This window comes from Giraffa tippelskirchi, chromosome 5 (assembly GCF_054371585.1).
Source record: "Giraffa tippelskirchi isolate mGirTip1 chromosome 5, T2T-mGirTip1v1.2.pri, whole genome shotgun sequence".
NCBI classification, from domain to species: Eukaryota; Metazoa; Chordata; class Mammalia; order Artiodactyla; family Giraffidae; genus Giraffa; species Giraffa tippelskirchi.
The window spans coordinates 180,233,271-180,260,256 of NC_137279.1; the positions used below are offsets into that span (position 1 = coordinate 180,233,271).

Here is a 26,986-nt window from a genome sequence, read left to right on the forward strand (position 1 = left end):
CACCAGGGAACTCCCTCATCTCTTTAAAATTGCTGTCTGTTTCATATACTGTACAGAGTAGGTCTTGGCAATCATAAATTTAACTTTGTGGTTTCAGTCATGGAAATTCATGGATTTGCATTTGTATTTGTTGTGCAAGAGAGCCAGGCACACAGGTGGAGAGGGAACCTTGCTGGCCACCGACCCCCACACTCCAGTATAGCTTCGTTCTGTTGTTTGTTGCTCTCACGCAATAGTGGACAATTAATGGAAAGATTCATGAAGCTGGAGGTTACTCTTCTCTCAGAGACTAGTAAATTCACAGATGTCTATTAAAACCCTAAACATGAGCCTGGCACTGGGATCTGAAGGTAAATTGATATGACCACTTCTGTCTTGAGAAATTCATAGTGGAGGACTTCCCTGGTAGTTGAGTGGTTAGGAGTCCGCCTGCCAATGCAAGTATCATGGGTTCAGTCCCTGGTCTAGAAAGATTTTACATGCCAAGGGGCAACTAAGGCTGTGTGCCACAACTACTGAGCCCACGTGCTGCAACTGCTAAAGCCTGCATGCTCTAGAGCCTGTGCTCTGCAAGAAGAGACCCAACGACAATGAGAAGCCCACGCACCACAAGAGAGTAGCCCTTGCTTGCTACAGCAAGAGAAAGGCTTCGCGCGGCAATGAAGATCCAGTACAACCAAAAATAAACAAATAATTAAAATTACCCAAAATAGTCCACAGTGGAGGAATGGATTTGGGGGAGGAAATGTGTACGAATAAATGCCCTTCAATTTGATAAAATGAATGAGTTGGGGACGGGGAGATCTATCTACCCAAGAAGGTGGAGAGGACATCAGGCAGAAGAGGTGTTGCTTCAGCTGTATCTTAAAGAGAGCTCATACTTGACCAGACAGGCAAAGGGGATCTGGACATTCTTGGTAAATGAAAACAAAGTTCAGATGAACAGAAATGTCAAGAGCGGGAATGGTGAGGGGACCACAGGTAGTCCCCTGTGACTAGAGCAAAATGTACACTATTAGTGGCTAGACATGACTGCGGAGAGGGGTCCAGCCATAGGGACCAGGTGATGGAGGCCAGACCACTGAGTGCTCGGCACTTGATCACATAGTGCCCTCCTAGTCCCTGAGATGTGGTTCTCAAAACACCCCAGAATCATTGTCAAATGCATTTGGAAGACGCTGAACTAAAGCTAAGTAAATTTCTTTATTGTAGGACTTCCCAGAACCTCACATCAATGACATTAGGGCTTGCCCAAGGAGGAGAGAATGTGTAATGTTTTCTAAACTCCTTTTTGTAGGAAACCCCTCAAAAACCTGTTTGAGAAATTCTGCTATAAGCAATGAAAGACCATGAAAGATTTGGAGCTGTTTAGAGAGATCGAGTTTTTATTTAGAAATTCAGTCTGGGGAATGAGGAGTGAGAGAGGGATGGGGTTGAGATGAGAAACAAGGAGACCATTTGGAAGCCTGTTACAGTGGTTCAGGGAGGGGGAGATGCTCCATGAACCAGGCAGGTATAAGCGCTGTGGGATTCAAGAGGCATTAGAAGGTAGAGTCAGTAGTAGACAATTGCCATCAGGAGGGAGGGCCTAGGTCACCAACAGGGTGTCTGGCTTCAGTCACCTCTTGTCAGCATTGGTTCTGGCATCCAGGAGAAGTTTTGTGCTGGGGATGTATTTGAGAGTCCGGCAGGACCGAATGATGGCACCAAAGTCTCAGGTGGGCGAGCTCATCACCAGGTCGAAAGTCTAAGAAGGAGAGCCAGACTGAATAAATGCGGTGAGAACGCGCCTAGGGAAGAGCAGGCTATACAGAAGGGGACAGTCAATCAAGGAGTTTCCGCGACGATCCTTCTCTCAAAAACCGCTGAGGGCTGTGAGAGTTAAGACCGCGCAAAAAATCAGGAAGGGCGCCGGAGCTCCTTGACCGGCGGGAGGCATATCTCGCCCGCGGCTGTACCCGCACGGGGTCCGAAGGGCGCATAGCAGACCTGGCGGTGATAGCGCGGCTGCTGGAGCTGCTGGGGCGACCGGCCAGAGGCGCTGATCCGGAGCGCCCCGGAGCCAGGTGGGTGGGCGCGCCGGGAGCAGGGACCCGACAGGTGTCAGATGTCCCGGAAGGAGTCCCCCAAAAGCGCAGAGCCCGGCCAGGAGCTGCGGTGGCGAGGAACTCCTGCCCGGATGCTACTGGCGAAAGGATGCGCCCCACTCTCTAGGCTTGGCTGGCACCTGCGAACCCTCCTACCTCTAGACCAGCCTGAGTCGTTTCCGGCCCTGGGCCGACACTCCACGCACCAGGCAGGACTTTCGGGTCACTCCGCGGCGGGACAGAGAGTTGGGATCCCGCCCCGGCAGGGCGATCAAGAACATGCCCCGTGGGAGCGCAGGGTCTGATCTCAGATCTCGCCTGTAGCCTGGGTCCCCAGGCCCAGTCCCCGCGCCCTCCCGACAGCGCGGCCAGAGTGGGCAGCGGAACCCAGGACGACAGCTAGGCCCCTGACGGCGGGGCTGCGGACTCCTCACTCGTCCCGCCAGCCACCTACAGGCGGGTCTCACCTCGGGGGCGCCACGACCAGCCACCCAGCACCCCTTCCTGGGGCACAGGTTCCGAGCCTTGTCCCCGCCCCTGCGCCCCCATTGGTCGGGTCCGGGGGGGCGGGACCCGACGGCTCCCAGCGGGACAGAGAGAGGCAGCTGTGGCCCCTCGCGCGGTACAGACTCGGTCCGCACCTCCCCGAACCCGATGGTAGCTCTCGCTGCGCCAATAAACTGAGCGGCCTCGGCAGCAGTCGGACTGTCGGGCGCAGCGGAACGGACAGATTAGCCGACCGTCCCTGGTTCCCGGAGGAGCCCCTGCCCGAGGCGGTGCGGCCGCAGCCGACGGTCCGGGAGCTCTAGGGACCGCGCCGCGTTCGCGGGCGACCCACGCGCCGTCCCGCCGGCCCCAAGCCAGGCCCGCCTCGCGCCATCGGGGCGGCCCCGACCCGGGCCCCTCTGGGAGCGGATGCGCGCGCGGTGAGGCCGCCGGGTCCCGCCATGGCCGCGCGCCCCAGGCCGCTCTGGCTGCTGGGCCTGGCGCTGTGCGCGCTGAGCGGCGGCGGCGTCCCCGGCCCGCGACCCCCGCTCGGCTGCCCGCAGCGCCGCCTGGGCCCGCGCGAGCGCCGCGACCTGCAGCGCGAGATCCTGGCGGTGCTCGGGCTGCCCGGGCGGCCCCGGCCCCGCGCGCCCCCCGCCGCCGCCCTGCTGCCGGCGTCCGCGCCGCTCTTCATGCTCGACCTGTACCGCGCCGTGGCCGGCGACGACGACGAGGACGGTGGGGCCCCCGAGCGGCGCCTGGGCCGCGCAGACCTGGTCATGAGCTTCGTCAACATGGGTGAGCGCGGGCCCCAGGCGGGCGACGGCGACCCCGGGAGAAGGCGGAGGGCTGAATGGCCCCACGGGGAATGAGCGCGAGCGGCAGGGGCGTGTGCGCCACCTCGGGCAGGGGGAGCGCCTGCTGGGGGCGGGGAATCACCTTGTCGTGGACAAGGACCTGCGGGAGGAAAACCTGCCCGGCTCAGGGCAGCGAAGTCTTAGGGATGTGGGGGTCGGTGAGCTGCTGGACCGGCAGGGACGGACGAGGAATGCGAGTCCCAGAGGCGTGCACCTTCACCCGCCCCCCGAATACCCCCGACGGTAAGATTCTTGTAGTGTCAGGTGGACCCGGGTAGTGCCAGGAAGACAGTCTGGTCCTGGCGAGACAGATGAGTAAACAGAGGCTGTGATGCTGTCACTGTGATAAGGGCGGTATGAAGAGCAGGACAAAGTTCAGCGTGGAAAACCCTGTCACGTCATCAGAGCACCAGAGTTGAGGTGAGGACCCAGATGTCCTGAGCCCACGCTGAGCAGCCTCTTCCCTGGGCCACCTAGGGGTGGGGGCAGGGGAGGGAAAGGCGTGGACTGAGCTCAGTGGGGCAGAGACTGCGGTCTCATCACCCTGGGCTCACATCTGGGACTTGGCTTGTCAGGAATGAGTGTCCAGGCCCAGTGAATGACCCGATGGGCAGTTTGAACCCCCTTTGTTCTCCCAGGCAAAGCCCAGCTTTACTCCAAATCGTGGAGCCATTTACCCTTGAAGTTCTCAAAGATCACCTTTTCCATAACTAAACTTTCTTTAATCTACATTCATGAACATAGGTCTCCCATCCGCTTTGCTTCCTTCCTGTGGCCAGTGAGGGGCATGGATCTGGGCTGAGACAGACACCAGGCTAGACCTGGAGACCAAGGGCCACAGCTCAGGCCCAGGTGGGGAAAGCCGTGGGACCCAGAGCAGGGAGAGGCCCCCTGCCAGGGCCACCAGCCTTCCTTCACCTTGTAACCTTCCCGGAAACCCTGTTGGCAGAGATGATATTCATCCCCATCTCCCAGATGAGGACAGTGAAGCTCAGAGAGGCAGTGTCTTGCTCAGGACAATGTGACCTCTGTGTAGCCGAGACAGGACAGGCCCAGGTTGTTTGGCCCTCCATCCTGGGCTCAAGGAGGTGACAGTTCTGCGTCAGGAGGGCAGGCTTTCATGGTGGAAAGAGCTGTCAGAGGGGTTTCGACAGAGGGACCCAGGGGTCAGAGTGACAGCAGGTTTTATGCATCTTCAGCCATTTGCTTCCTACGGTAGGGCAAGAAGAGGGGACTGTCAGGGAAGCCTGTTCCCCGCAAACAGCTGGTGATGGGCTCAGGTGGGAGAGCAAGCAGCAGGAAGCAGCTGTTAACCTCTGCTGAGATCCCAATGCCAGCTTGGGACTTGGGCTGGTGGATTCTAGATGCCGCCTCCCTGGTTAGAGGTGGGGTGGGGGGCTGGGGACAGAGGCATCCATATGTGGAACTGAGGCTGGAGCTCTGTGCTGGTGACAAGCTGACTCCAGGCACAGGATCAAGAAGAGCTATGAATACAGTCACCCTGAGAATGCCCCCACGGGACCCTCCATGTGTGAGTCACCACCTAGCCCAGGTCCCTCTTCCCCCAGCACCCCCGGGGCAAGGGGTACACGGCCCTGGTGGGAGCTGCTGCTGTGAGTTGAGCAGCACCCTGAGCTCAGGAGGACCTGGTTCCCCTCCTGCCTCTGCTGTGTGGTCCTGGGGAAGTCCCTGCCCTCTCTGAGCCTCAGATCTGTCCTTGTAAAATGGGGCTCCTCGTGGTCTGTCCTCAGAGTTATTATGAGATAGGCTGATAGAGCAGAAAGTCAGCCCTCTTTTAGGGGGAACCCAGCCCTGGTCAGTGCTGACCTCAGCCTCTCCTAGCTGCTGCTCAGCCTTGGTGTGGATGTGTGGAAATGTCCTCACCTGTCGTATAGATGCACGAGACCCAGAAACAGATTTTTAAAGCTAAGCAAAAGTGTCCCTATCTGTTTTTGAGTAAAAATTAACATTTGAAGTTCCATAGTCCTTTAAATACTCATTTCATCCCTGTAGCAACTTGTGAATGTGTTTTACCAGCCATGGGCTCAGAGAGGTTAAATAAGCAACCCAGGGCTACGCAGCACATCCGAGGTATCATCCAGACTGTGGATTCCAAATTCCAGTTTCTTCCCACGCCACCTCTGCGTGTTTCATGGAGATCTAAGGCCTGTGACGCTGTGGTTTAACAAGCCGATCTTTGTTCAGGGGAAGCCTGGTGCGTGAGCAGGTCCAGCCAGCTGTCAGAGGGCCTTCTTTATGCTGATGTACTAATTGCACTAGTAAAACTCCTTCAGTTGGAGCGGTTTAACTGGTAATTACGTGGGCTGATGTGGGGATTAGGCACCTACCAGGGTTGTTTCCTCCTTTGGAGGCCCCGGCCCCTGGGCCCCTGAAGGTCTGCGGGCCCTGAACCACCATGGAATCTAACAGCAGAGTCGCTGTGGCGTTAGCGCCCACACCGAGGCTCTCACACCCGTGGCCTCCAGCTCCCCTCTGCTGCCCGCCTCACTGGCTCCTGAGAGGTCAGGCCTGGGGCTTGCTGGGCCCTGACCATCAGCAGCACCTGTAGGACCAGAAGGCCTGGGCCTCTCAAAGGCTCCCGTCCGGGGGTCGGGCCTCTGTCCGAGCAGACACTTCAGGGGCCTACTGGAGGCGTGACTGGAGCCTGTGCTGGGGGCCAGGGCTGTGGTCAGAGCCTGGCCCGCCTGGCCTGCCTGTCAGTCTCCGCCCGTGGACTCTTGGCTCCCTTTGGCCAGGACACAGAGAGAGGGCTGGGACCTCGAGGAGAGGACAGAGCTGGTCCCTGGTGTCACCTGAGCTCCGGGGAGGAGACCCTGAGCTGGGAGGCAGCACCCAGGGTCTTGGCCCTCCCGGGCCCGCCATGGATTCTTGCACGGCCCTCCCTTATCTGGTCCCTTCTCAGCACACCGCCCACCCCTCCGCCCAGCTCAGGTGTGACTGGCTGGACCCCGAGGGTCGCAGGCTGGCCCGGCCCCTCTGGAGAGAGGCAGGAGAGACACCTCTCATGTTCCTCCTGAATCCTTCCCCACCTCCTGTCCGCGGAGCAGGGGTGCCCATGCTCCAGATTGAGAAACTGAGCCACAAACCGCACTGCAGACTGACGTGTAGTCAGAACTGAACGGGATCGTCTTCTCCTTTGTCCTGACCCTTCCCTGAGCTGGACTCACTCATTCCCGTGGTCCCGAGCAGCTGAGGAGAGGGTGTGAGAGAGCTGAGGCTCTTGGATTCGGGAGAGGCAGGGCTCCGTGGGAGTGAGGGGCCTGCCCGGATTCTGTTCAGCCCCCTGACCTTGAAGGAGTGACCCTTCACCTCCATGAACCCCGGGGTCACTTACTTTGGTTCCTTACTACAGAGTTCTTTCATATTTTCCTGAATTCACGCAAAAAACAGTCATGTGGTACTTGCTGTGTGCCAGGCTCCATTCTAGTTCCTGGAACATAAGAGGGGACGAAACAAAGGCCCTCTGTGGAGCCGACCTTCTGGTGGGAGAGACATATAACTGTACATCACCTGCAAGGTGACTGTCACCTGGTCCACACAGTGACACCCTCTCTGGGTATCAGGAGGGGAAGGACAGTGTGAGGACAGGCAGGACTGGGCTGGGGGTTCTGACCTGGACTCAGAATTTGCTTCTTGACTCCACCTCCTACTCTCAGTGTGATCTGGACTCTCCAGTCCACCTCTCGGAACCTCAGTCTCCTCCTCTGTAAACGGCGATACTCACAGTACCCTCCCTGGAGGCTGTTCAGGGATTGTGTGAGCTGACACCCAGTGATGACCACACACCCAGAATTTCCACGTCTGTCCTTTCATCTCATCTCACAATTACTGTCACATCTTTGTTTTAAAAGGCTCAGAGAAGCTAGGTGGTTTTCCTGAGGCCACACCGCTGGTCATCTTCCTGCCTATGTATCTTCTGCTCTTGGCCTACACAGAAGTGGCTTCTTCCCCTGGCCCAGGGCCCATCATTAGGTGCAGTATGTGCTACTGAGTTGGACTGTATTAAATGTGAGACTTTGTTGTAAACTAGGACATGATTTTTAAAATATCTTTGTTTGGGGATTTACAGAACTAATGCATGTTCACTAGAAAATTTATGCCATATAAATTCATTATAGAGTTTCATTATAGAAAATTCAGACCATGTGTCTAGAAATATATAATATGGAAGCCTCTAGTAATCTTCTGTGTACCTCAGAGAGAACCAGTGTCTTAATCCTTTAGCATAACCCTCCCCACAACCAGCCCTGATTTTTTGCAATTAGTTAATTTGGCTGCGTTGGGGCTTAGTTGCATCATGCAGTATCTTTTGTTGCAGTGCACAAATTCTCTAGTTGTGGCATAAGGGCTCAGTAGTTATGGCACACGGGCTTAGTTGCTTCACAGCATGTGGGATCTTCCCAGACCAGGGATTGAGCCTGTGTCTCTTGAAAGGTGTATTTTAGCCACTGGACCACCAGGGAAGTCCTTAGCTCTGATTTTTTTTTTTTTTTTTAAATCAATTTGTGTTAATCTTTTCTAAGCTCTTAAGTGGGATCTTAGTGCCTGCTGGTTTGCCATTTTGTCTTTCACTTAATAAATCCTTTATCCATCTTGGAAGTCAAATATTGGAATGACTACAATATTTCTCTTTTTGTCTATCTACCTTTCATTTATTTATTTTCATTTCAACTTTGTTGTTGTTGTTCAGTTGCTAGGTCATGTCAGACTCTGCAATCCCATGGACTGCAGCATGCCAGGCTCCCTTGTCCTTCACCATCTCCCGGAGTTTGCTCAGACTCATGCCCATTGAGTCCATGATGCCATCCAACCATCTCATCCTCTGGCGTCCCCTTCTCCTCTTGCCCTCACTCTTTCCCAGCATCAGGGCCTTTTCTAATGAGTCGGCTCATCACATCTGGTGGCCAAAGTATTGGAGCTTCAGCTTCAGCATCAGTCCTTCCAATGAATACTCAGGGCTTATTTCCTTTATGATATTTCAACTTTATTGAAGTATAATTGACATATAAAATTCTAAGTTATTTAAAGTGTACCTCAGGATGGTAGAACACCCCCCCCATCCAGTTAACACATTTCATCACTTCACCTATGTATCCTCTTTTTGCATATGTGAGAACATTTAACTTCTACTCTTTTAGCAAATTTCAGTTATACAACACAGTATTATCAATTGTAGTCACCATATTTTACACTAGATCCTCAGACGTTATTCAATTTATAACTAAAAGTTTGTACTGTCTTACCAACCTCTCCCTATTTCTCCCATCCCCAGCTCCTGGCACACACTTTTTCTACTCTTTTGACTTTTTTTTTAAACCCACATATAAGTGATACCATGTCATATATGTCTTTCTCTGGCTTATTTCACTTAGCATAATACTCTCAAGTTTCAATCCATTTGTTGAAAATGACAGGATTTCCTTTTCTCTCATAGCTGAATAACATTCATATATCTGTGTATATATATATATACACACATAGATATTATATTTATATATATATGCTGTATCTTTTAAAAAATATTTATCTACTTATTTGGCTGCCTTGGGTCTTAGCTGCAGCATCTGGGATCTTTTGTTGCATTGTGTGTGCTTCTCCTTAGTGGCACATGGACTTAGTTGCCCCACAGCATGTGGGATCTTAGTTCCCTGAGCAGGCACTAAACCCATGTTCCCTGCATTGGAAAGCAGATTCTTTACCACTGAACTGACAAGCAAGTCCCTGCCATATCTTCTTTATTCATCCGTAGATGGACACTGAGGTTGTTTCCATGTCTTGGCTATTGTGAATAGTGCTGCAATGAACATGGGAGTACAGATAGCTCACTTTTTTAAAAAACTGAGATATAAGTGACATCATATATCAGTTTTAGGTGTACAACATAATGATTCAATCTTTGTGTTGAATACATAGTTATACTTTTTCTACTCCTTGATATTTCCTTTTTATTTCCTTTGGATATATATCCAGAAGTGGGATTGCTGGATCATATGGTAGTTCTATTTTTAATTTTTTTAGGGACCTCTATACTATTTTCCATAATGGCTGCACCAATTTACATTACCACCAAGAATGCACAAGAGTTCCCTTTTTCCTGCATTCACTATCTCTTATCTTTTTGACAACAGCCATTCAAAGAGGTGTGAGGTGATATCTCATTGTGGTTTTGGTCCTGTTGGCCATTTGTATATCTTCTTTGGGAAAAGGTCTATTCAGTTCCTCTGCTCATTTGAAAAACTGGATTGTTTGAGGTTTTTTGCTGTTGCATTGTAGGTGTTCTTTATATGTTTTGGATATTAACCCCTTATCAGGTATGTGGTTTGCACATATTTTCTCCTGTTTAGTAGATTGCCTTTTCATTTTGTTGATGGTTTCCACGAGTTGGAGATGGCTCTCTTTTCTCCAAAGCCCTATCTGCCACCAGGATGGTGAGCCCTGTGAATCCCTGATGACTGACTTCTCCTCTCCAGCCCCCATCTTCTTGGTCTTTTCTCACTCTTCTGGGGTAAGTGACTACTATTGCCCCTAGGTGACAGACGGGTAGAGTGTCAGAGTCTAAGTGACTGACCCAAGGTCCCAGGTACCCAGATTCAAAGGAGCAGCTATGAGAGCCGGGTCACAGCAGCAAAGAGGGTCTGCCTTGGTAATGGGAGAGCAGAGCGCGGAAGACCAGGTTTTAATTCAAGGTCTGCTACTCGAGATCTGTGAAATTTTGAATAGCTTACTTAAAGTCTTGGCATCTCAATTTCCTCATTTTTATTTATTTTTATTTCTTTGGCTGGACCGGGTCTTTGTTGCAGCACATGGGATGTTTGACCTTCGTTGCAGCATGTGGGATCTTTAGTTGCAGCATGTGAACTCTCAGCTGTGGCATGTGGGATCTAGTTCCCTGGCCAAGAATTGAACTCTGGCCCTCTGCACTGGCAGCGAGGAGTCTTAGCCACTGGAACTCCAGGGAAGTCCCTCCTCATTCTAAAACTCAGGATAAATAATATCTGTATCATAGTGCAATGGTTAAATAAGTAGGTTAAGACACTGAAAAACTTAGCAAGTGCTTGAAAAGTGAAGTCAGTCATGTCCGACTCTTTGCAATCCCATGGACTGTAGCCTGCCAGGCTCCTCCATCCATGGGATTTTCCAGGCAAGAACACTGGAATGGGTTGCCACCTCCTTCTCCAAGCAAGTGCTTGGCACTGCTCGATAAATGGCAGCCAGAATGATGAGGAAGAGCCTGCTGTGTTTATCTACCTTTCCGCCTCCATCATTCATTTGAGGACCTGGAGCTGAGTGGTAAGAGCACAGTACCAGGATTAGATCCCCACTCCACTGTGTACTTCCTAGAGCATGCTATGGTGCTGCCCAGATCTTCTCTTTGGGGTTGAGTCACTCATTGCCCCAGCTGCCTAGAGGGTGGATCTGTCCCTACTCATTGCTCCAGCTGCCTAGAGGGTGGGTCTGTCCCTAGGCATCAATCCACGAGCTTCTTGCTTAAGGTTGGGCACCCTCCCTGGGGTCACCCCACATCCAGTGACAGGCTTATCAGAATATAAATGCCCAGCCTCGTTGCCTCAAGGAGGGACAGTTCTGAAGGGCCATCAGCCCCAGAGCTGCCCATGCAGCTGGAGTGGGCTTGGCCCTTTTGTGATTGCATCACCTGTGCCCACTCCTGCTCCCTGCATTCCCTACAAAAACCCCCTCCACTAAACCCTCCCACTTAGTCTGTTGCCCGGGAAGTCTGACCTAGGATATATTTATATGATTTTTAATACATATACTTATTTATGGCTGCACTGGGTCTTCGTTGCTGTGCAGACTTTCTCTAGATGCGGTGAGCGGAAGTTCCTCTCTAGTTGTTTGCAGGCTTCTTATTGCGGCGGCTTCTCTTGTTGGAGAACATGGGCTCCGGGTACAATAGTTGTGGCATGTGGGCTTAGTTGCCCCTTGGCACGTGCGATCTTCCCAGACCAGGGTTCAAAACCGTGTCCCCTGCATGGGCAGGTGGATTCTTAACCACTGGACCACCAGGGAAGTCCCCTATTTATTTGATTTTAATGTAAGTTATTTACTGCTCTGTGCCTCAGATTCCTCATCTGTAATATAGCCATCCTAGGATGGCTGTGAGCGTTAAACAATTTACTCTATATAAAGGGCTGAAACAGTACCTGATAAATGCTCAGTAAATGTTAGTTCAGTTTGTTTGTTTTTAGCCCCAGTAAGTCCAGCTGGTAGTGACAAGAGCTAAAGTAAGGCACAGTTATTTTCTTTGACTGCTGGCTCTGTCCCCTGAGCAGCAGCCATTCCTTCAGAACAGCCTAGGGCTCCAAGTACAGGAAGGATTCTGCGGAAGCCAAAGGCTGCAAGACTCAGGTATGGAGAAAGTTGGACCCTTCAGACTGTGGTCATTCCCTCACAAGCACTCCTGGGAACCCAGTGTGTGCTCTAGCCCTCCCTGGTTATCTTGGCGCCCGCAGAAAAGTGGAGTTGAGCCCAAGGTCCGCTCATTACACTGGGAAAGACAGGCCCACAGACAACCCAATGTAAATGATCACCAAGTGAGAGAAATGGCCATTTCCCCACTCAGATGTGAGCATGAAGGCTCAGTACTGCAGAAGAGAGACCAGATCCCTCCCTCATCAGTGGAAGATGAACAAGGCCAGAGACGGGGAGGAATGGCCTCTTGGCTGGGGGACAGGGAAGTGTTGGGAGGAGGTGGAGGTTATGCTGAACCTTGAAAGAAGGATAGAATTTAGTTAGAAGGGGATGAGAGGAGAAGGTGAAGAAGCAGAGGGGAGACATGGAGGTGAAGAAGCTCTTGGTCTGTTCTTGGAACTCCAGTTCCTCACGTGAAAATCCACTCATGGCTTATCTTGCTTGAGGTCCTTCTGTGTGTTTCTTCTTGCCAGCTTAGTACTCAGTATTCAGTTCTAGTCCGGTGCAACCCCACGGTGTTCCCTTGACACGTCCCTGACCTGCCAAAGCCTTAGATGAGGAGAAGGAAGGTAGACTTTGCAGACAGACACACCTAGATTCTCCTCCCACCTTGGGGATTCTGGGTGTGGTCTTGTGCAAATTGGCCACCTTCTCTGATCTTCAGTGTTCTCAGCTCTAAAACGCAGTGAATAATGCTTCTTTCTCAGGGTTGCTGTGGTTGCCAGCCTCCAACATGGCTCTCAAAGAACGCTGCCTCCTGGTTTTCACATCCTCATGCCCCGCCCCCCCCGCCCCAGCATTGGGTCAGAGCTGGTCTGTGTGACAATAGGGATGCTGTGTCACTTTCAAGATTAGGTTATAAAAGACTGCAGCTTCCATCTAGGGCTCTATATGTGCCCTGCACCCCCCACCCCCAAGTTAGCTCATCCTGAGGGAAGATCATGTGAGAGGTCCACAGTGGGAGGCTGATACCCTCAGCCCCAAGCATGAGCTGAGGATCTGTTCATCCCAGTCAGGTCTCCAGAGACCTCAGCCCCACCCAACAGCTTGCCTGTCACCTCGTGAGAGACCCTGAGCCAGAGTCACCCAGCTAAGTGCCTGGATTCCTGACCTTCAGAAACCATGTGAAATAGTAAGTGCTGGTTGTTCTCAGCTGCTACATTTGGGGTGATTTGTTACACAGCAATAGCTAACTAACACAGTTAACTAACGATGAACAAAAATGCCCAGAATGCCCCCACCTCCGCCACCCTGCCAAGAAACCATGAGCAACCTGAAAGCAGGGACCAAACCTGACTCTCATGCCTTCTCCTCAGCCCTCCCCCCATCCCTGTGTGGCCAGCTCTCAGGGCAGACGGCCACGCTGAGGGGAAGAAGCGGCGGCAGGCAGGGAGCACCGAGAGCCGGGAGAAGGAGCATAGAGCAGGGCCAGCCTCCCCGTCTGTGCGGATCACCCGTCCCTCCTCCGGGACCCGAGTCCCCGCAGGGCCCTGCCTGGAGGACCGTGGCCTCAGCAGGTCACTCTTGGGCACCTGTTGATGGAAGAACCTTGTGAACAGGTGACCCCCCCCTCATCCCAGTATCACCACCAGAGCAAGTCCAGGTCCACTCATTTCACACAGGCTCCAAGTCTGCAATTCCACGTGAAAGACCCCCTAACCTGACACATGACGCCCGGCCGTCCTCTGCCCCCCTGGGCCTCAGTTCCAGCTCCCACCAAAGAACGCGCCCCCCGCCCCCCACCCCGGGGGTGAGGCAGGCACAGGTAGGGAGGACACGGCCAGTGCTCATGGGCACGCACTCTCCGTGGGACAGAGGGCGTGTGTCACCATGACCACGTCCTTCTGGAAAGCCCCACAGTTCGGGTCTTTCCCGGGTTGACCTTGAGGAGCCGCATCCTCATTGCTGACATCTCCTGGGATCTATTTTTGGCCGTGGCGGGCTTGATGTGGTACGGCGGGCGGGTGCCCCTTTTAATTTGGGCTCTGAAGCCGGCTGAGGTCTGGATGGTAATTATGAGCATGGAGCCATTTATGGAAACAGGTCCTGAAAAAGTCAGTAATGAGAACTGACTAAAAATGCCCCAGAATGAAGCAGGGGCCTCCTCTTGGCAGTGCTCAGATTCCTGGGTGGGAGGGAGCCCTTCAAGAGGCAGGACCAGGAGGTGATGGAGTCCACGGCGGGGGGACCTCCGGGCTGCGGAGACCTGGGTCTTGTCTTAGGTCTGAGGGGCCCCTTGGCTTCATTACTGGTGGGACCAGCCAGACAGGCCCAGCCCGTCCGCCTCCGGGGCCCCGAGGGAGCCTGTCCTCCTTGTCGGGCTGTGAACAGAGGCGAGTCCTACAGCAAATTGAGAACATGGGTGGCTTCAGATGGAGGCCCAAGGTGACCTGGAAGCCACTCCCAGACCAGCAGGACACCTCAGTTCAGAGGCTTCACTGCTGGACACTGAGTCACTGTCCTGGGAACCAGGGGCCCTTGGGAAGAGGGGCCAGACATCCCCTCTCTGAGCCCCGGGGACACGAGGGGCTGGACAAGCAGAACTCCGAGGCCTCCCGATTCCACCCAATTGTTTAGTCTCTGCCCTCAAATTGGTCACCGTCCAGAGGACAGATGAGCAAGGGATGGGGACCCCGGGACAAGGAAAGGGAGAGACTGGCAGGCTGATGTGTGGGGTCAGGGGAGGGCAAGGGGGCTGCTACAGCTGGACCGAGAAGAAAGTAGCCTTTATACTTGGTGGGATGGGCCAACCCCTGGGAGAGGGCTTCAAGGAGGGTCTCCAGGGGAGGGTGTTTACACCAGAGGGCCCAGGAGACCATGAGGATGGGCCAGGCCAGCTCGGGAGGCCTGGAAGCAGAGCCAAGCTTAAGACCCTCCCATGGGCCCTGAGGGGCTGGGGAAGGGGTTGAGGAAGGACTGTCAGGGCAGAAGATTCCAGGCTCTAGCAGCCACAGCAAACTGGAGGAAGTGGGTGTCTTTTGAAGTCTTACTTTTTTGGTCAGAAATAAGATTCAGATTGTCTGGGTGACTGTAAATTTTGCTGAAGGCACAAAAATAACCAAAGCCTATGTAGGTTTTGGGCGGTGGACATAGGGTGTGGCATCTGGAGCTCTAGCCTGTGAGTGGTGGGTGCAGAGCCTCAGAAGTGGAAAGGCAGAATGAGGATCACGGACATGGTGGTGGAGGCCGCCTCCTGCCCACAGAGGGCCCTTCTCTCAGCCGGGGAACCTGGAGGTGGTTTATCAGAGGCTGGAGGAGAAGACTGAGGCTCCATTTAGCACTCACTGGTGAATCATGACTGCTCATTGTTTGGAGGGCCACATTAAGGTGATCTAGGAGGTAGATTCATTTGCTGCTGCTTCCCCAGACAGAAGGAAATGGCAACCCTCTCCAGTATTCTTGCCTGGAGAATTCCATAGACAGAGGAGCCTGGCGGGCTACAGTCCATGGGGTTCCAAAGAGCCAGACATGACTGAGCAACTGAGCACACACCCCAGGCAGAAAAGCTGGATCAGTGATTGAACATTTTGGGCAGCTTTTATAGTTTTCAGAAAACAAAAATGTGCCTGTGGAGCCAGACGTAGCTTTGTCTTCTCCCTGTGCCCAGTGAAGAGCTTTGTGGCTGTCCTTTCATATTTTTGCCAGTGTGTCTTTGGAACTCTTGTGTCAAAGGATAAATTCAGGATATTGCAGAAACATGTTGCCCAAAGTCCTCTCCATGGTATTCCTGTCAGCACCATATATGGGACGATGCACAACTGCACTTACTTATTTCCTTCTCGCAGGTCATACTAAGCGCCCACAGACAAGCCCCCCACCCCTTCCAATTCCTTGAGCCCAGATCGCTTTGTAGTTCACTTACAATAGAAATGACACCCCCTATTTTACTTGTTTGTTTCCATTCTGTCTCCCTCATTAGACTGGAAACACTATGAATGTGTTCTTTTAAAAAGAACATTTCAATTTATTTATTTGGCTACACTGGGTCTTAGCTGCAGCATGGTGGTGGTTTAGTCACTAAGTCATGTCTGACCCTTGTGACCCCATGGACTGTAGCCCGCCAGGCTCCTCTGTCCATGGGATTTCCCAGGCAAGAATACTGGAGTGTGGGTTGCCATTCCCTTCTCCAGGGGATCTTCCCGACCTAGGGATCGAACCCGTGTCTCCGACATTGTAGGCGGGTTCTTTACTGCCAAGCCACAGGGGAAGCCCCAGGATATTTAGTAATCGCATGTGGGATCTAGGTCCCTGACCAGGGATGGTCCCTGGGCCTCCTGCATTGAGAGCACGGAGTCTTAGCCACTGGACAACCAGAAAAGTCCCTTGAATGCACGGTCTGGTTCTGTCTTGTTCACTGCTGTGTTCCCAGTGCTTAGAACAGTATGCTTTCACATACAGTAAGAACTTGATAAATTTGTTTATAAATTGAACTTGATAAATGAATGGATTAATAAATGAATGATGAGTACATTTATTTAGATAACAATCACTCAAATTCTCCCCTTCCCCTCCACCGCTTGGCCTTGGAACTGCTGACATCTCACATCTTCACTCAAAGTTAGGAGATGGCAAGTCAAGCTCATCCCAAACTCCTACTGAACAGCCATTCCTCCCAGTCTGTTGCCTGACTGTTTACTAAGTCCTTTCATGACTTCGTGAGGAAAGCTGGGCTGTCTCCTCATTCTCAGTTCACACAGGAGGAGACCAGGTCCAGAGGGGAATGTCCATTCCTGGTTAGTTCAGGGACAGGCTTGCAAGGAAGCCCTGACCCCTGGCCAGAGCCCTCTGGGCTGCCTTAGGCTGCCTCCCTGGCCAAAGCAGGCTTGGTCTGCATAGTTAACAAGGGGGACAGAGAGGTGCCAGAAAAATGCTTTCTTAGAACACCAACTTTTGGAAAAATCTCTCTCCTAACTCAAGGCCACAGGCACTGAAAAAGCTGCAAATACAAAGTGGCCTCTCCCTCCCTCCCCACTAACCCTAACCCTAACCAGTTTCTAATGAAAATCATTTTCCTAAAAATGTCCCACCGCTAGTGCTTGCTTGGAACAGCTGGGGCAGGCAGTTTCCTGTGCGGGAACTATGGGGTGGGGGTTGGGTGGGCATTGCTTTCACAAACCCACAGCACAGAAGCTGGGAGCTGAGGTCAGTCCAGCAAAACAGGGCTCTCTGGACCCAGCCCTTGTGGGCCCCCAGGTCAGCAAGGGACAGAGACTGCAGAGCTTGGTGCCCATGGAGCTGGAAGGTTCATGGTTGTTCCCTCAGTCCTGGAGCCAACCTGAGTCAGTGTCAGGCCTGCAGACAGGTTCCCAGGGACCCACCTGTCAGCCCCCTCTGTGCCTTGGGGGCAGATACACTTAAGGATGCTTTGAGAGGGGTCTGGTACAGGGCATGGCTGAGCTACATCTTTTCATTCTTGGGGTCACTCCCTGGAACAGCCAACAGCCTGGACCTATTTCATCCTGCAGATCAGGGCTGCTTCCATAGCCACGTAACAGAGGTGGTCTCTGCAGTTACCTAATCCACGGAAATTGTCCCCAAAGCTGTATTTGTGTGTCTGTAGGGAGAAGGAGATTTGTGTGGTGATATTCATGCCGAGCATCACTTGGTGAAGGTCCAGAACCCTGCCCTCCACACCGTGCCTATGTGGGAGGACCTGGATCTGCCCATGTCATGCTGCCCACGAAACAGCCTGGCTCATGGGTGGGCGTTTGCTGCGGGTCCAGCCCCTGACAGACGATGGAGGTTCTGTTCCCTCCTCGCTTGTCTGGGGATGAAAAGCCCATCTCCTGCCCAAACATGTGTGTCCACTGGCCCCGCCCAGCACAGCTGTTTGCCCATCCCTGGACCAGGTCCCCACTGCGAGGACAGGAAGTGATCCCACATCCGCCTCCACCACCAGCCTGGTGACTTGTGGTCGCTGAGTCCAGTAGCCAGAGAGAGAATTTTTAAAAAGACTCACAAACATGTAATTAAAATCTCAGTGTTGGTTTTAGGGGAAGGCTGAGGGCGGCTCCCGCCCCTGCTTTGTGGAAACACAGATTTTTAGTGTTTGAAAGTGACAGGAGGCTAAAGTGAGATGCCCTAAATATACTGTCCTGGGCATTTCCGGCAGCTGGGGAAATGTGAGGTTTACTCCACTCCTGCGGTCTCTTGCCCAGACTGTGAGAGCAGCCCCGCCACCAGCCCGCCTCGGGTCCCTGCAGCCTGGGCTTTACCCTCGCCTCCACACATAGCTTCCACTCCACCCTCTGCCCATGATCCCCTGCTGCCCAGAACCCTGGCCCTCCACTGGTCAGAGCATAGCCCACGCTCCGAGGCCAGGATTCCAGCCCTTGCAGTTGGGCCACAGCCAGACTCACACCCCGAGCCCCAGCTCCGTGCACCTGTGCGTAGAGGTCCCCTCTGCCTAGAAAACCTGTCCTCCCAAGACTCCTTCCTGTCCTTCAAGGCCAGTTCAGGTGTCACCTCCTCCAGGAAGCCCCCTCAGATCACGCCATGGGACCCTCCAACTTCCCCACCCAGCATTTCCAGGAGCTTCCCCCTTACCGTGCCTTTTCCTGGTCCTTTCTCTCAGGTCCCCCTCCCTCTTTCCCCTTGTTTCTCTTGCCCTTTTCTGGGTGTTATGACTGTTTCTCCCTGCTGGCGCTGTTGTCCCTCAGCTCTAGACATTTACTAACGCTAGTGCCTGCCTCTGTGGTGTCCTTCTCCCTTGACATCATGGCACATCCACTCTTACCCACAAGGCCCAGCTCCAAAGTCAGCTACACGCCCAATCTCCCCTCACCTGCCATCCAGACACAAGCAGGCTCTGGGAGCCCTCGTCCCACTCAAATGCATTCAGCTATGTCTCTTTTCAACCTTGGGTCTGGGTCTGTCTCCCCAGAGGAGGACCTGACCTGTCCTGTACCCCATCTGTGAGTCCAGCAGGATGCTGAGCGAGGCTGGCTGGGTTTGGGGCTCAGGGACCAGACGTGGACGCTGCCGTGGCACTGCCATGCGCTGGGTGCTGAGCCGGGCATCTCACCACACAGCTCTCGGAGCCCTCTGAGCACCCAGGAGGCAGAGCTGGGACAAGCCTGTTCTCGAGGAGGGAGTCAGTTCCGCCCAAACTGCCCAGGCCCTCCGCTCCCACCCTGGAGCCCGAGCCCGAACCACAAGTGACCGCCAGCCCCGCTCTGTCTTGCAGTGGAGCGCGACCCTGCCCTGGGCCACCAGGAGCCCCAATGGAAGGAGTTCCGCTTTGACCTGACCCAGATCCCAGCCGGGGAGGCTGTCACGGCCGCGGAGTTCCGGATTTACAAGCTGCCCAGCACCCACCCGCTCAACCAGACGCTCCACATCAGCATGTTCGAGGTGGTCCCGGAGCAGTCCAACAGGTGCCTGCCCCACACCCCCCCACACACCCGCTCAAGCCTCTGTCGGAGTGTCTGGTCCAGCCCTGGGGTGCATTTCCCAGAAGACAGAAGGGGAGCTTTCTGGGCAGCCCACCCTCAGAGAAGATGTTTGGCCCAAGGCCTCACGTCACCCAGGGGACAGGCCAGCATCAGCCCTGGATTCAAGTCTCCGCCTTGATGTCTTGGCTGTGGGACCATGGATGGGTCACTGAACTCCTGAGCCTCAGTTTCCCCATCTGTATACGGGCTCTGTAACACCTTTGTAGAGTAGACACAGTGAAATAAGGCCTGGGAGGCACCCAGGCCAGAGCCAGGCGGGTGATGCCCTACTAGTGGTCCCCCAGTGGGCCCTGGAAACACAAAGGCAGCTGTGCCGGCCCTCGGTTAATTGTTCTTTCGTGTCCACAGGGAGTCTGACTTGTTCTTTTTGGATCTTCAGACGCTCCGATCTGGGGACGAGGGCTGGCTGGTGTTGGACATGACAGCAGCCAGTGGCCGCGGGCTCTTGAACCGTAACAAGGACCTGGGACTCCGCCTCTATGTGGAAACAGATGATGGTAAGACTGGGGTCAGCGTCGAACCTTCCCCTGGGGGCTCCTCCAAGGAAGCTGCTGGCAGCAGACACAGCGGGATCCCCCTCATTTGGCCCTGGAGGCCTGGCCTTTCTCAGTCGAGGGGACTCAGTGGGTAGGGGGTGAGGGTTCCTCAGTGCGGACAATAGAAGGGCAGGTTGCTTGCCTTTCCAGGCCTCAGTTTCCTCATGTGTAAAATGAGGATTCATGCCTTCATTTATTCATTCAGCAGGTATTTGAGGGAGGGCCTCTTTTATCCCAGCAGTGCGGCTAGAAAACCCGAAGGTGGGCTCACGGTTGGTGTGTCTGAGGTGCAATAAGGGGCTGCCATGGCTGGAGCACAGGGGGCCAGGGAGCGATTGTGAGGAGGTTGAGAGAAGTGGGTAAAATATAAGGTATGAAATCAGTATTATTTTATTTAAGAGCAATGGAGGATGGCAGGATCTGATTCAGCTTTTTATAAAACAACCCTCTGAGACACTCCCCCACATGGGGGTGTAGCCTCTCCCCCTCCTTCAGTGTGGGCTACACTTAGTGACCTGCTTCCAAAGTGTGCACAGGCTGAGGCAGTAAATTTAATTTACGGGGGAACCTCAGCAGCACCCCCTCAGCCAGGCTCCTGAGCTCCCACGAACACCTCATGTAGCTCCCAGACAAGATAAGAACCCTTTATCTCCGTGGTCTTTATCCCTGAAACCGTCTCACCATGAGAAAAACATCAGACAACTCGAAACTGAAGAACACGCCACAGAATACAAATACAAATACAAAAACTGTCAAGGTCATCAAAAACCTCAGGAAATCTGAGAAATTCACAGCCCATAGGCGCATAAGGAGTTGTGATGACTAAGTGCTATGTAGGACCCTGGGTGGGATCCTGGAAAAAGACACTAGAGAAGCTAGTGAACTCGGGTCAGTCATGATGTTTAGTAAATCATAAGACACCAATGCTGGTTCATTAGTTGTAACAAACATTGTTCAGTCACTAAGTCATGTCTGACTCTTTGCAACCCCATGGACTGAAGCCCACCAATCTCCTCTGTCCTCCACTCTCTCCAGAGTTTGCTCAAATTCATGTGCATTGAATGGGGAACAAAGGTACCATAGTTGTTTAAATGGTAACACTTCCCAGGGGAAACCTGGTCTGGGTGTATGAGAACTCTCTGTACTATCTTGGTGTATTTTCTATGAATCTCAAATATGGTAAAATGAAAAGTTCATTTGTCTTATATATAAAATAAAGACCCCCTGACTTCAGTCGGGAGACTAGACTCTGGGGGACGGAAGTGAAGTCAGAGAGGCCCCAGAGCCTCACTGGGTCGAGGAGGGAGCTGGGGGTGGGGGAGCTTGTCCAGCGGTGGGAACGGAGGAGGGTGCTTGGAGAAGGTGCAGGTGACAGGACTGAGCCAGTGGCTCTTTTTAACAGGTTTGGTATTGTTCTTGCCCGAGTTGGGGAAAAAACAGAGGAGGAGCAGGTTTGAGGCAGGAAGGCAAGAGGTCTCCTTCGGCGGGGGTGTCGTTGAGGCCCCGCTAGACATCCGTGGAAATGTTTCAGGACCGGGAGTGCTGGGGACACAGGTGTTGGAGCCCGTGACCCAGAGGTGGATTGGGGGGTGGGGGGCGACGGGAGTAGCAGATCACCCGCATAGTCTGGGAGGAAGGGTGACGATGGAGAGGGCAGGAGGCCGGCGCCGGCGGGAACCAGCCGGGCGGGCGCATCACTGCTGGGCGCCCCCTGCTCTGTGACGCGCGGGCGGGGACGCACGGTTGCCTCCTGTCCCCGCCTGTCCCCGCTGGGCCCGGAGCCCGAGCCCGAGCCGGAGCGGAGCGGACGATGGCGGCCCTGCGGCTTCTGGCGTCGGTGCTCGGGCGCCGGGTCCCCGCCGGCCGCTCGGGGCGCGCGTTGGCGAAGGGTGGCGCGTGAGGCTTCGCCTGCGGCGCCGGCGCGCGCGCCAGGTTCTACACGGACCCGGTGAAGGCCGTGAGAGACATCACTGATGGCTCGAGGATCATGATCGGGGGCTTCGGGCTCTGCGGGATCCCGGAGAACCTGATAGGGGCACTGCTGAAGACCCGCGTGAAAGACTTGACAGTGGTCAGCAGCAACGTGGGGGTGGAGAACTTCGGTCTCGGCCTTTTACTGGGGACCAAGCAGATCACCCGCATCATCTGCTCCTACCTGGGGGAGAACTCGCTCTGTGAGCATCAGTACCTGGCGGGCGAGCTGGAGCTGGAGATCACGCCCCAGGGCACCCTGGCCGAGCGCATCCGCGCAGGGGGCGCCAGTGTGCCCGCCTTTTACACCCCCACGGCCTACGGGACCTTGGTCCAGGAGGGGGCGCACCCATCAGGTACTTACCAGACGGCCACATGGTCATCCTCAGCCAGCCCAGGGAGGTGCGGGAGTTCCATGGCCAGCACTACCTGCTGGAGCACGCCATCACCGCTGATTTTGCTTTGGTGAAAGGGTGGAAGGCCGACTGGGAAGGCCGACTGGGCAGGAAATGTCATCTTCAGGGCCAGCGCCAGGAACTTCAACATGCCCGTGTGCAAAGCTGCCAGAACCTCCGTGGTGGAGGTTGAAGAAATTGTGGACGTGGGGTCCTTTGCCCCAGAAGACATCCATGTTCCTAACATTTACGTAGATCGCATAATATAGGGGGAAAAATATGAGAAAAGAATTGAGCGTTTAACCGTCCGGAAAGAGGATGATGAAATATGCAAGTCTTCAGATAACATAAGGACATGGATCATCAAGAGGGCAGCTCTTGAATTTGAGGATGGCATGTACGCCAATCTGGGCATCGGCATCCCTCTCCTGGCCCCCAACTACATCAGCCCCAACATCACCGTGCACCTTCACAGTGAGAACGGGATCTTGGGCTTGGGTCCCTTTCCATTAAAAGAGGAGGAGGACGCGGACCTCATCAACACCGGCAAGCAGTCACCCTTCTTCCCAGGGGCTCTTTTTTCTCCAGCAATGAATCGTTTGCCATGATTCGAGGGGGACACATCAACCTGACCTTGCTGGGAGCCATGCAGGTTTCCAAATACAGTGACCTGGCTAACTGGATGATCCCTGGCAAGAAGGTGAAAGGCATGGGGGGTGCGATGGATCTGGTGTCCAGTTCCAAGACGCGAGTGGTGGTCACCATAGAGCACTGCAACAAGGCCAAGGAACCCAAGATCGTGGAGAAGTGCACCATGCCACTGACTGGGAAGCGGTGCGTGGACCGAATCATCACCGAGAAGGCCGTGTTTAACGTGCACAAGCAGACAGGACTGACCTTGATCGAGCTCTGGGACGGCCTAACAGTGGAGGACATCGAAACGAGCACGGGGAGCCCCTTTGCCGTCTCCCCGAACCTCAGACCCATGTAGCAGGTCAAAATGTAGCCCGAGAGTGAACCTCGGTCCCAGAGCGTGTGCTTCTGCCTTCACCTCCCAGGACTGCATCCCAAGGAAGCCACAGTCACATTTGTACATTTCACCAGCATCTGGCCGGCTTTGTCCTGCCGTCCCAGGCTGGTTGCCCCTGGATAGGCTTTGTTCTCTCAGGAGAGACATGCCTTTAATTAAAAACCAAAGGAAAACAAAGACATTGACCTTATATGTCCTGTGAATTCTGAGAAAGCTCTGCTCCCATTGCCCTCCTCGCTGTCTGTGATATTTACATTAAATTCTATGTGGTTTGAGATGATCCCATAGAAAGGGTTTCATTGAAGTGCCTGCTGGCATGAATGAATCATGAACCATAGGGAAAGTGACAGGGGAGGAACAACTTCCCCCGGAGTCTGTGTCTGGAGTTTCCTAGAACCATGAAAACATACACATGTAAATGTGAATTTGTGATCAGGAGAAATGCTGTTTTAAAGAATGACTTTTTTTTTTTTCCTTTGGCCCTTTTGACTTTCCTTCTGGACCTTTCATTTTGTCCCTAAGATTTGTTTTCACTGTAGCCTCACCTTCTCTGCCCCTCGTATTTTTCCTCCTTGTAGCTAAGCATATGTCTCTAAAAGGGAAGCAAGAATGTCTAGGCAGCCAGTAAACTGGTCATAGGGGCAATTGAAGGGGGAGAGACTGTGAGTGCTGATGTTCTGCAGGGGGGTCTCCTCTGAATAAACAGTCCAGCCATGTGCTTCCAAAGGCTTTGGCTTAGGATGGGAGGGATCTTGAAACCTGATGGATGGACTTCAGTGGGTATTTGCATCTCAGATCATCCCGATCAGACACTGGACCCTTCCTCTCTATCACATAGGCTAAACCCAGCTCTTGTTCACACGCCCTTGAAACCCAAGAGGGGCAGAGAGGTACTTCATCATGAATCCACAGTCTCACAAGCTAAACAGAAAAAAGTGTGTGTGTGTGTGTGTGTGTGTGTGTGTGTGTGTGTAGGGTTCAAACTCAGGCCTGCCATGGAACTCAGGCTTTCTCAGTGAGGCCCTAGGGCTGCACAGGAGCTCGTGGGTAAGAACACGAAGCTCCAGCTGGTCAGGGAAGGCCTTTCCGAGAGGCCTTCCTGCAGCCTCACCCTGGCAGGAGGCCCAGATCCTGGAGTGGAGACAGTGCACCTGAACGGACAGCCACGGGGTGTCAGGGGACCGTGACCAGGCGCGCAGGGGATGGGTGTCCTTCCAGGGCTTCTGGAGACGAGGACTTGATGTGCCCTGGGCGTCGGGAGAAGTCTTCCAGCAGCAGCCAGGACAGGCAGAGGTTTCCAGAAGCAGAGCAGTGAGAGGGCTGTTCAACAGTGGAAAGAAGGAAAAGCACTGAGTTCCCAGTTCTCATGGTGAGGAAACAACCTGCAGGACAAAAGCACGCCTGGTCACAGCTGGTTTCCCTCCAAGGGTCCCCAGGCATCCTGACTGTCCTTCAGCATGGCACAAGGGTGCCATCCATGACTGCAGGCTGAGGGAGGCGCAGGGGCTGCAGGGAGGGTCAGGTGGCACCCAGGACACAAAGAGGAGGCCTTGGGGAGGGATGGGAGCGACCTTGGTCTGGCCCAGGGGGAGGAGGATGAGTCCCCAGGGATGGGACAGGCAGGGGAGCTGCCCTGACACCCAGGCCCTGATGGGGAAGACTCAGACATGGGGGGAGGCTGGATGTGTCAGGGGCCCGCCTGGCCCAGACAAGCAGCATCTTCATCTGTGCCTGCAGTGGGGAAGGGAAGGCCACAGTGTGGCCCCCATCTCCAGGTGTGGCCACACATCCTTGTCCCCTGCAAAGGGACGGCGTGCCTGCCAGCATACTCACAGCTCAGGTCTAGAGCGGGGACTCTGGGCCCCAGAGGCTCCTGGAGTTCCCGCTCTGCTTTCTCAAAAGGGTCCTGCCAGGCAGCCTGAGCGCCACCACCTGGACAGTCCAGGCCTGCCCTGTGACCCAACCTCTCTGCACCCAGGAGACCCCAATACCAGACAGTTGCACAAAAAAAACCTACAGTGGACCCAGTGCCCACCTTGGGGCACTGAAGGTCTTTCTGGCCCGTTGGTGGACTGGGCTCTCCAGGGACTCACAGGACAGGGGGCTGCACACACAGGCCCGGAGGGCTGCTGGACCAAGGTTGCCTCAGGTGTCCACTGGGCGTGGACCTCCACTCCAGCGCCGCGTGGCCAACAGCCGTCCACCCGCCCACATCGCTCCATGGCCACCCGCTAGTGCCCTTGGGGCCTTTCCCTCGGGGGAGGGGCTGCTGTGTGTCTTGCGGCTTCGCCTCCTCATGGGCCGGCTCTTCTGTGTCCCTCACTTGTCGTGACCCAAACTCCCTGAACAGCTTCTCCCTGGGCCCCTTCAGTGTCAGCTCCTGTCTCAGCAGAGTCATCTCTGCTGAGCCCTCTGATGGGCCCAGTGCATGTTGTGGCAGGTGATGTCATAGGTCAAAGGTTTGTCTCTGGTCAGTTGGTTGTTCAGTCAACTCTGGCCCCTGGACTTGGGTGTAAAGCACAGCCGTGTAAGGGGTGACCTTTGAGGTAAGCTGTGTGTGGGGCAGGCAATGTCCTTGACATGTAGTGTGCATTGGAGATCATGAGACTGACCCGCTAATGTGTACACTTGCTTCATATCAACACGCCTGTGTGTATGTGTGTGTACACATACACTTATGTGTACGTGTGTACATGCCTGTGCATCAGTGTTGCAACATTGGGCTGAAATGTACGTGGAAATGGGATGCTCCACCTTGTGTTTTAAGAAATGTGACAGTGAGCTTGCAGTCACATCCCTGTTGTTTAGTCTGAGAAAATCCCATCAGGAAAGGAAATGACATTTTCCCTTTATGGAAAAGGAAAAGACATTCTCATCTTTATGATGAAAGCCAGGAAATAACCTACATGTCTAAAGATGAACTAATATCTAAATATTCAGATCTACTCAAAAAAAAAAAAGGAATTTTATATATTTGAAATGTTCATAGTTGAGACTTAAGAACCGAGAAAATGTTTAGGTGGAAAAACTGGGGAAAAAATATGGACTTCTTTGTTATGTGGAAAATTTTTTTAAAAATTATTTTTTATTTTGGTTGTGTGGATCTTTGTTGCTGTGCGTGGGCTTTCTCTGGTTGCGGCTAGTGGAGCCGCTGTTTATTGTGGTGCCTGAGTGTCTCACTGTGGTGGCTTCTCTTGTTTCGGAGCACAGGCTCTAGGCACACGGGCTTTAGCAGTTGCAGCACTATGCTCACAATTTAAATTAACATGAAAAACTAAAGCCTAGAAAAAATGAAAATGATGTATTTTAGTGCGGAAGGGGTTTTATGGGTGATATTTTTTCTAAGTTTCTTTACAGTTGTTTTTAAATCACTTTGACAATTAAAAAACAAGAGGTCATCAGGAATACAAAGAGGTACAGGAAGATAGTTTTATTGGTGGAGTTGACTTTTTCAGGGATAATCAGTGTGTTTTTCCTGCATCCTCAGGCTTTAAGCGGATGTGGGTAAAATTCCACCTTTACAAGCATCACTGCTTGGATGCTTTAGCATCACTGCTTTAGCATCACTGCTAAAGCCCCAGTTGTGTCTCTGCCCGCAGCCTTTTCTCTTTCTTCCTTTTTAAACCACAAACCTGGTGGCCAAGAACATAAGTGGACAAGAACTTGGGCTCTGGGATTAGATGCTTGTGTTTGAACTCGACTCTGGGACTTGGGGTAAA

The 26,986-nt window shown here is 53.5% G+C and overlaps 2 protein-coding genes across 2 annotated transcripts in view; both read left to right on the top strand.

Annotated features, from left to right (window-relative positions):
• The first annotated feature begins 3,034 nt into the window (after nucleotides 1–3,034).
• Nucleotides 3,035–26,986, top strand: part of BMP8B (bone morphogenetic protein 8b) — a 30,981-nt gene continuing 7,029 nt past the window's right edge. Inside the window, exons 1-3 of the mRNA XM_081492066.1 lie at nucleotides 3,035–3,371; nucleotides 19,068–19,257; nucleotides 19,684–19,832. Coding sequence (XP_081348192.1) covers nucleotides 3,035–3,371; nucleotides 19,068–19,257; nucleotides 19,684–19,832 — 676 coding nt within the window. The remainder of the gene's footprint in view (nucleotides 3,372–19,067; nucleotides 19,258–19,683; nucleotides 19,833–26,986) is intronic.
• OXCT2 (3-oxoacid CoA-transferase 2) lies at nucleotides 21,643–23,547 on the top strand. Its single transcript, XM_081492065.1, is given in 4 exon segments — nucleotides 21,643–22,177; nucleotides 22,180–22,319; nucleotides 22,321–22,786; nucleotides 22,789–23,547. Coding segments are annotated over 4 exon segments (1,542 nt in total). The 5' UTR covers nucleotides 21,643–21,681; the 3' UTR covers nucleotides 23,229–23,547.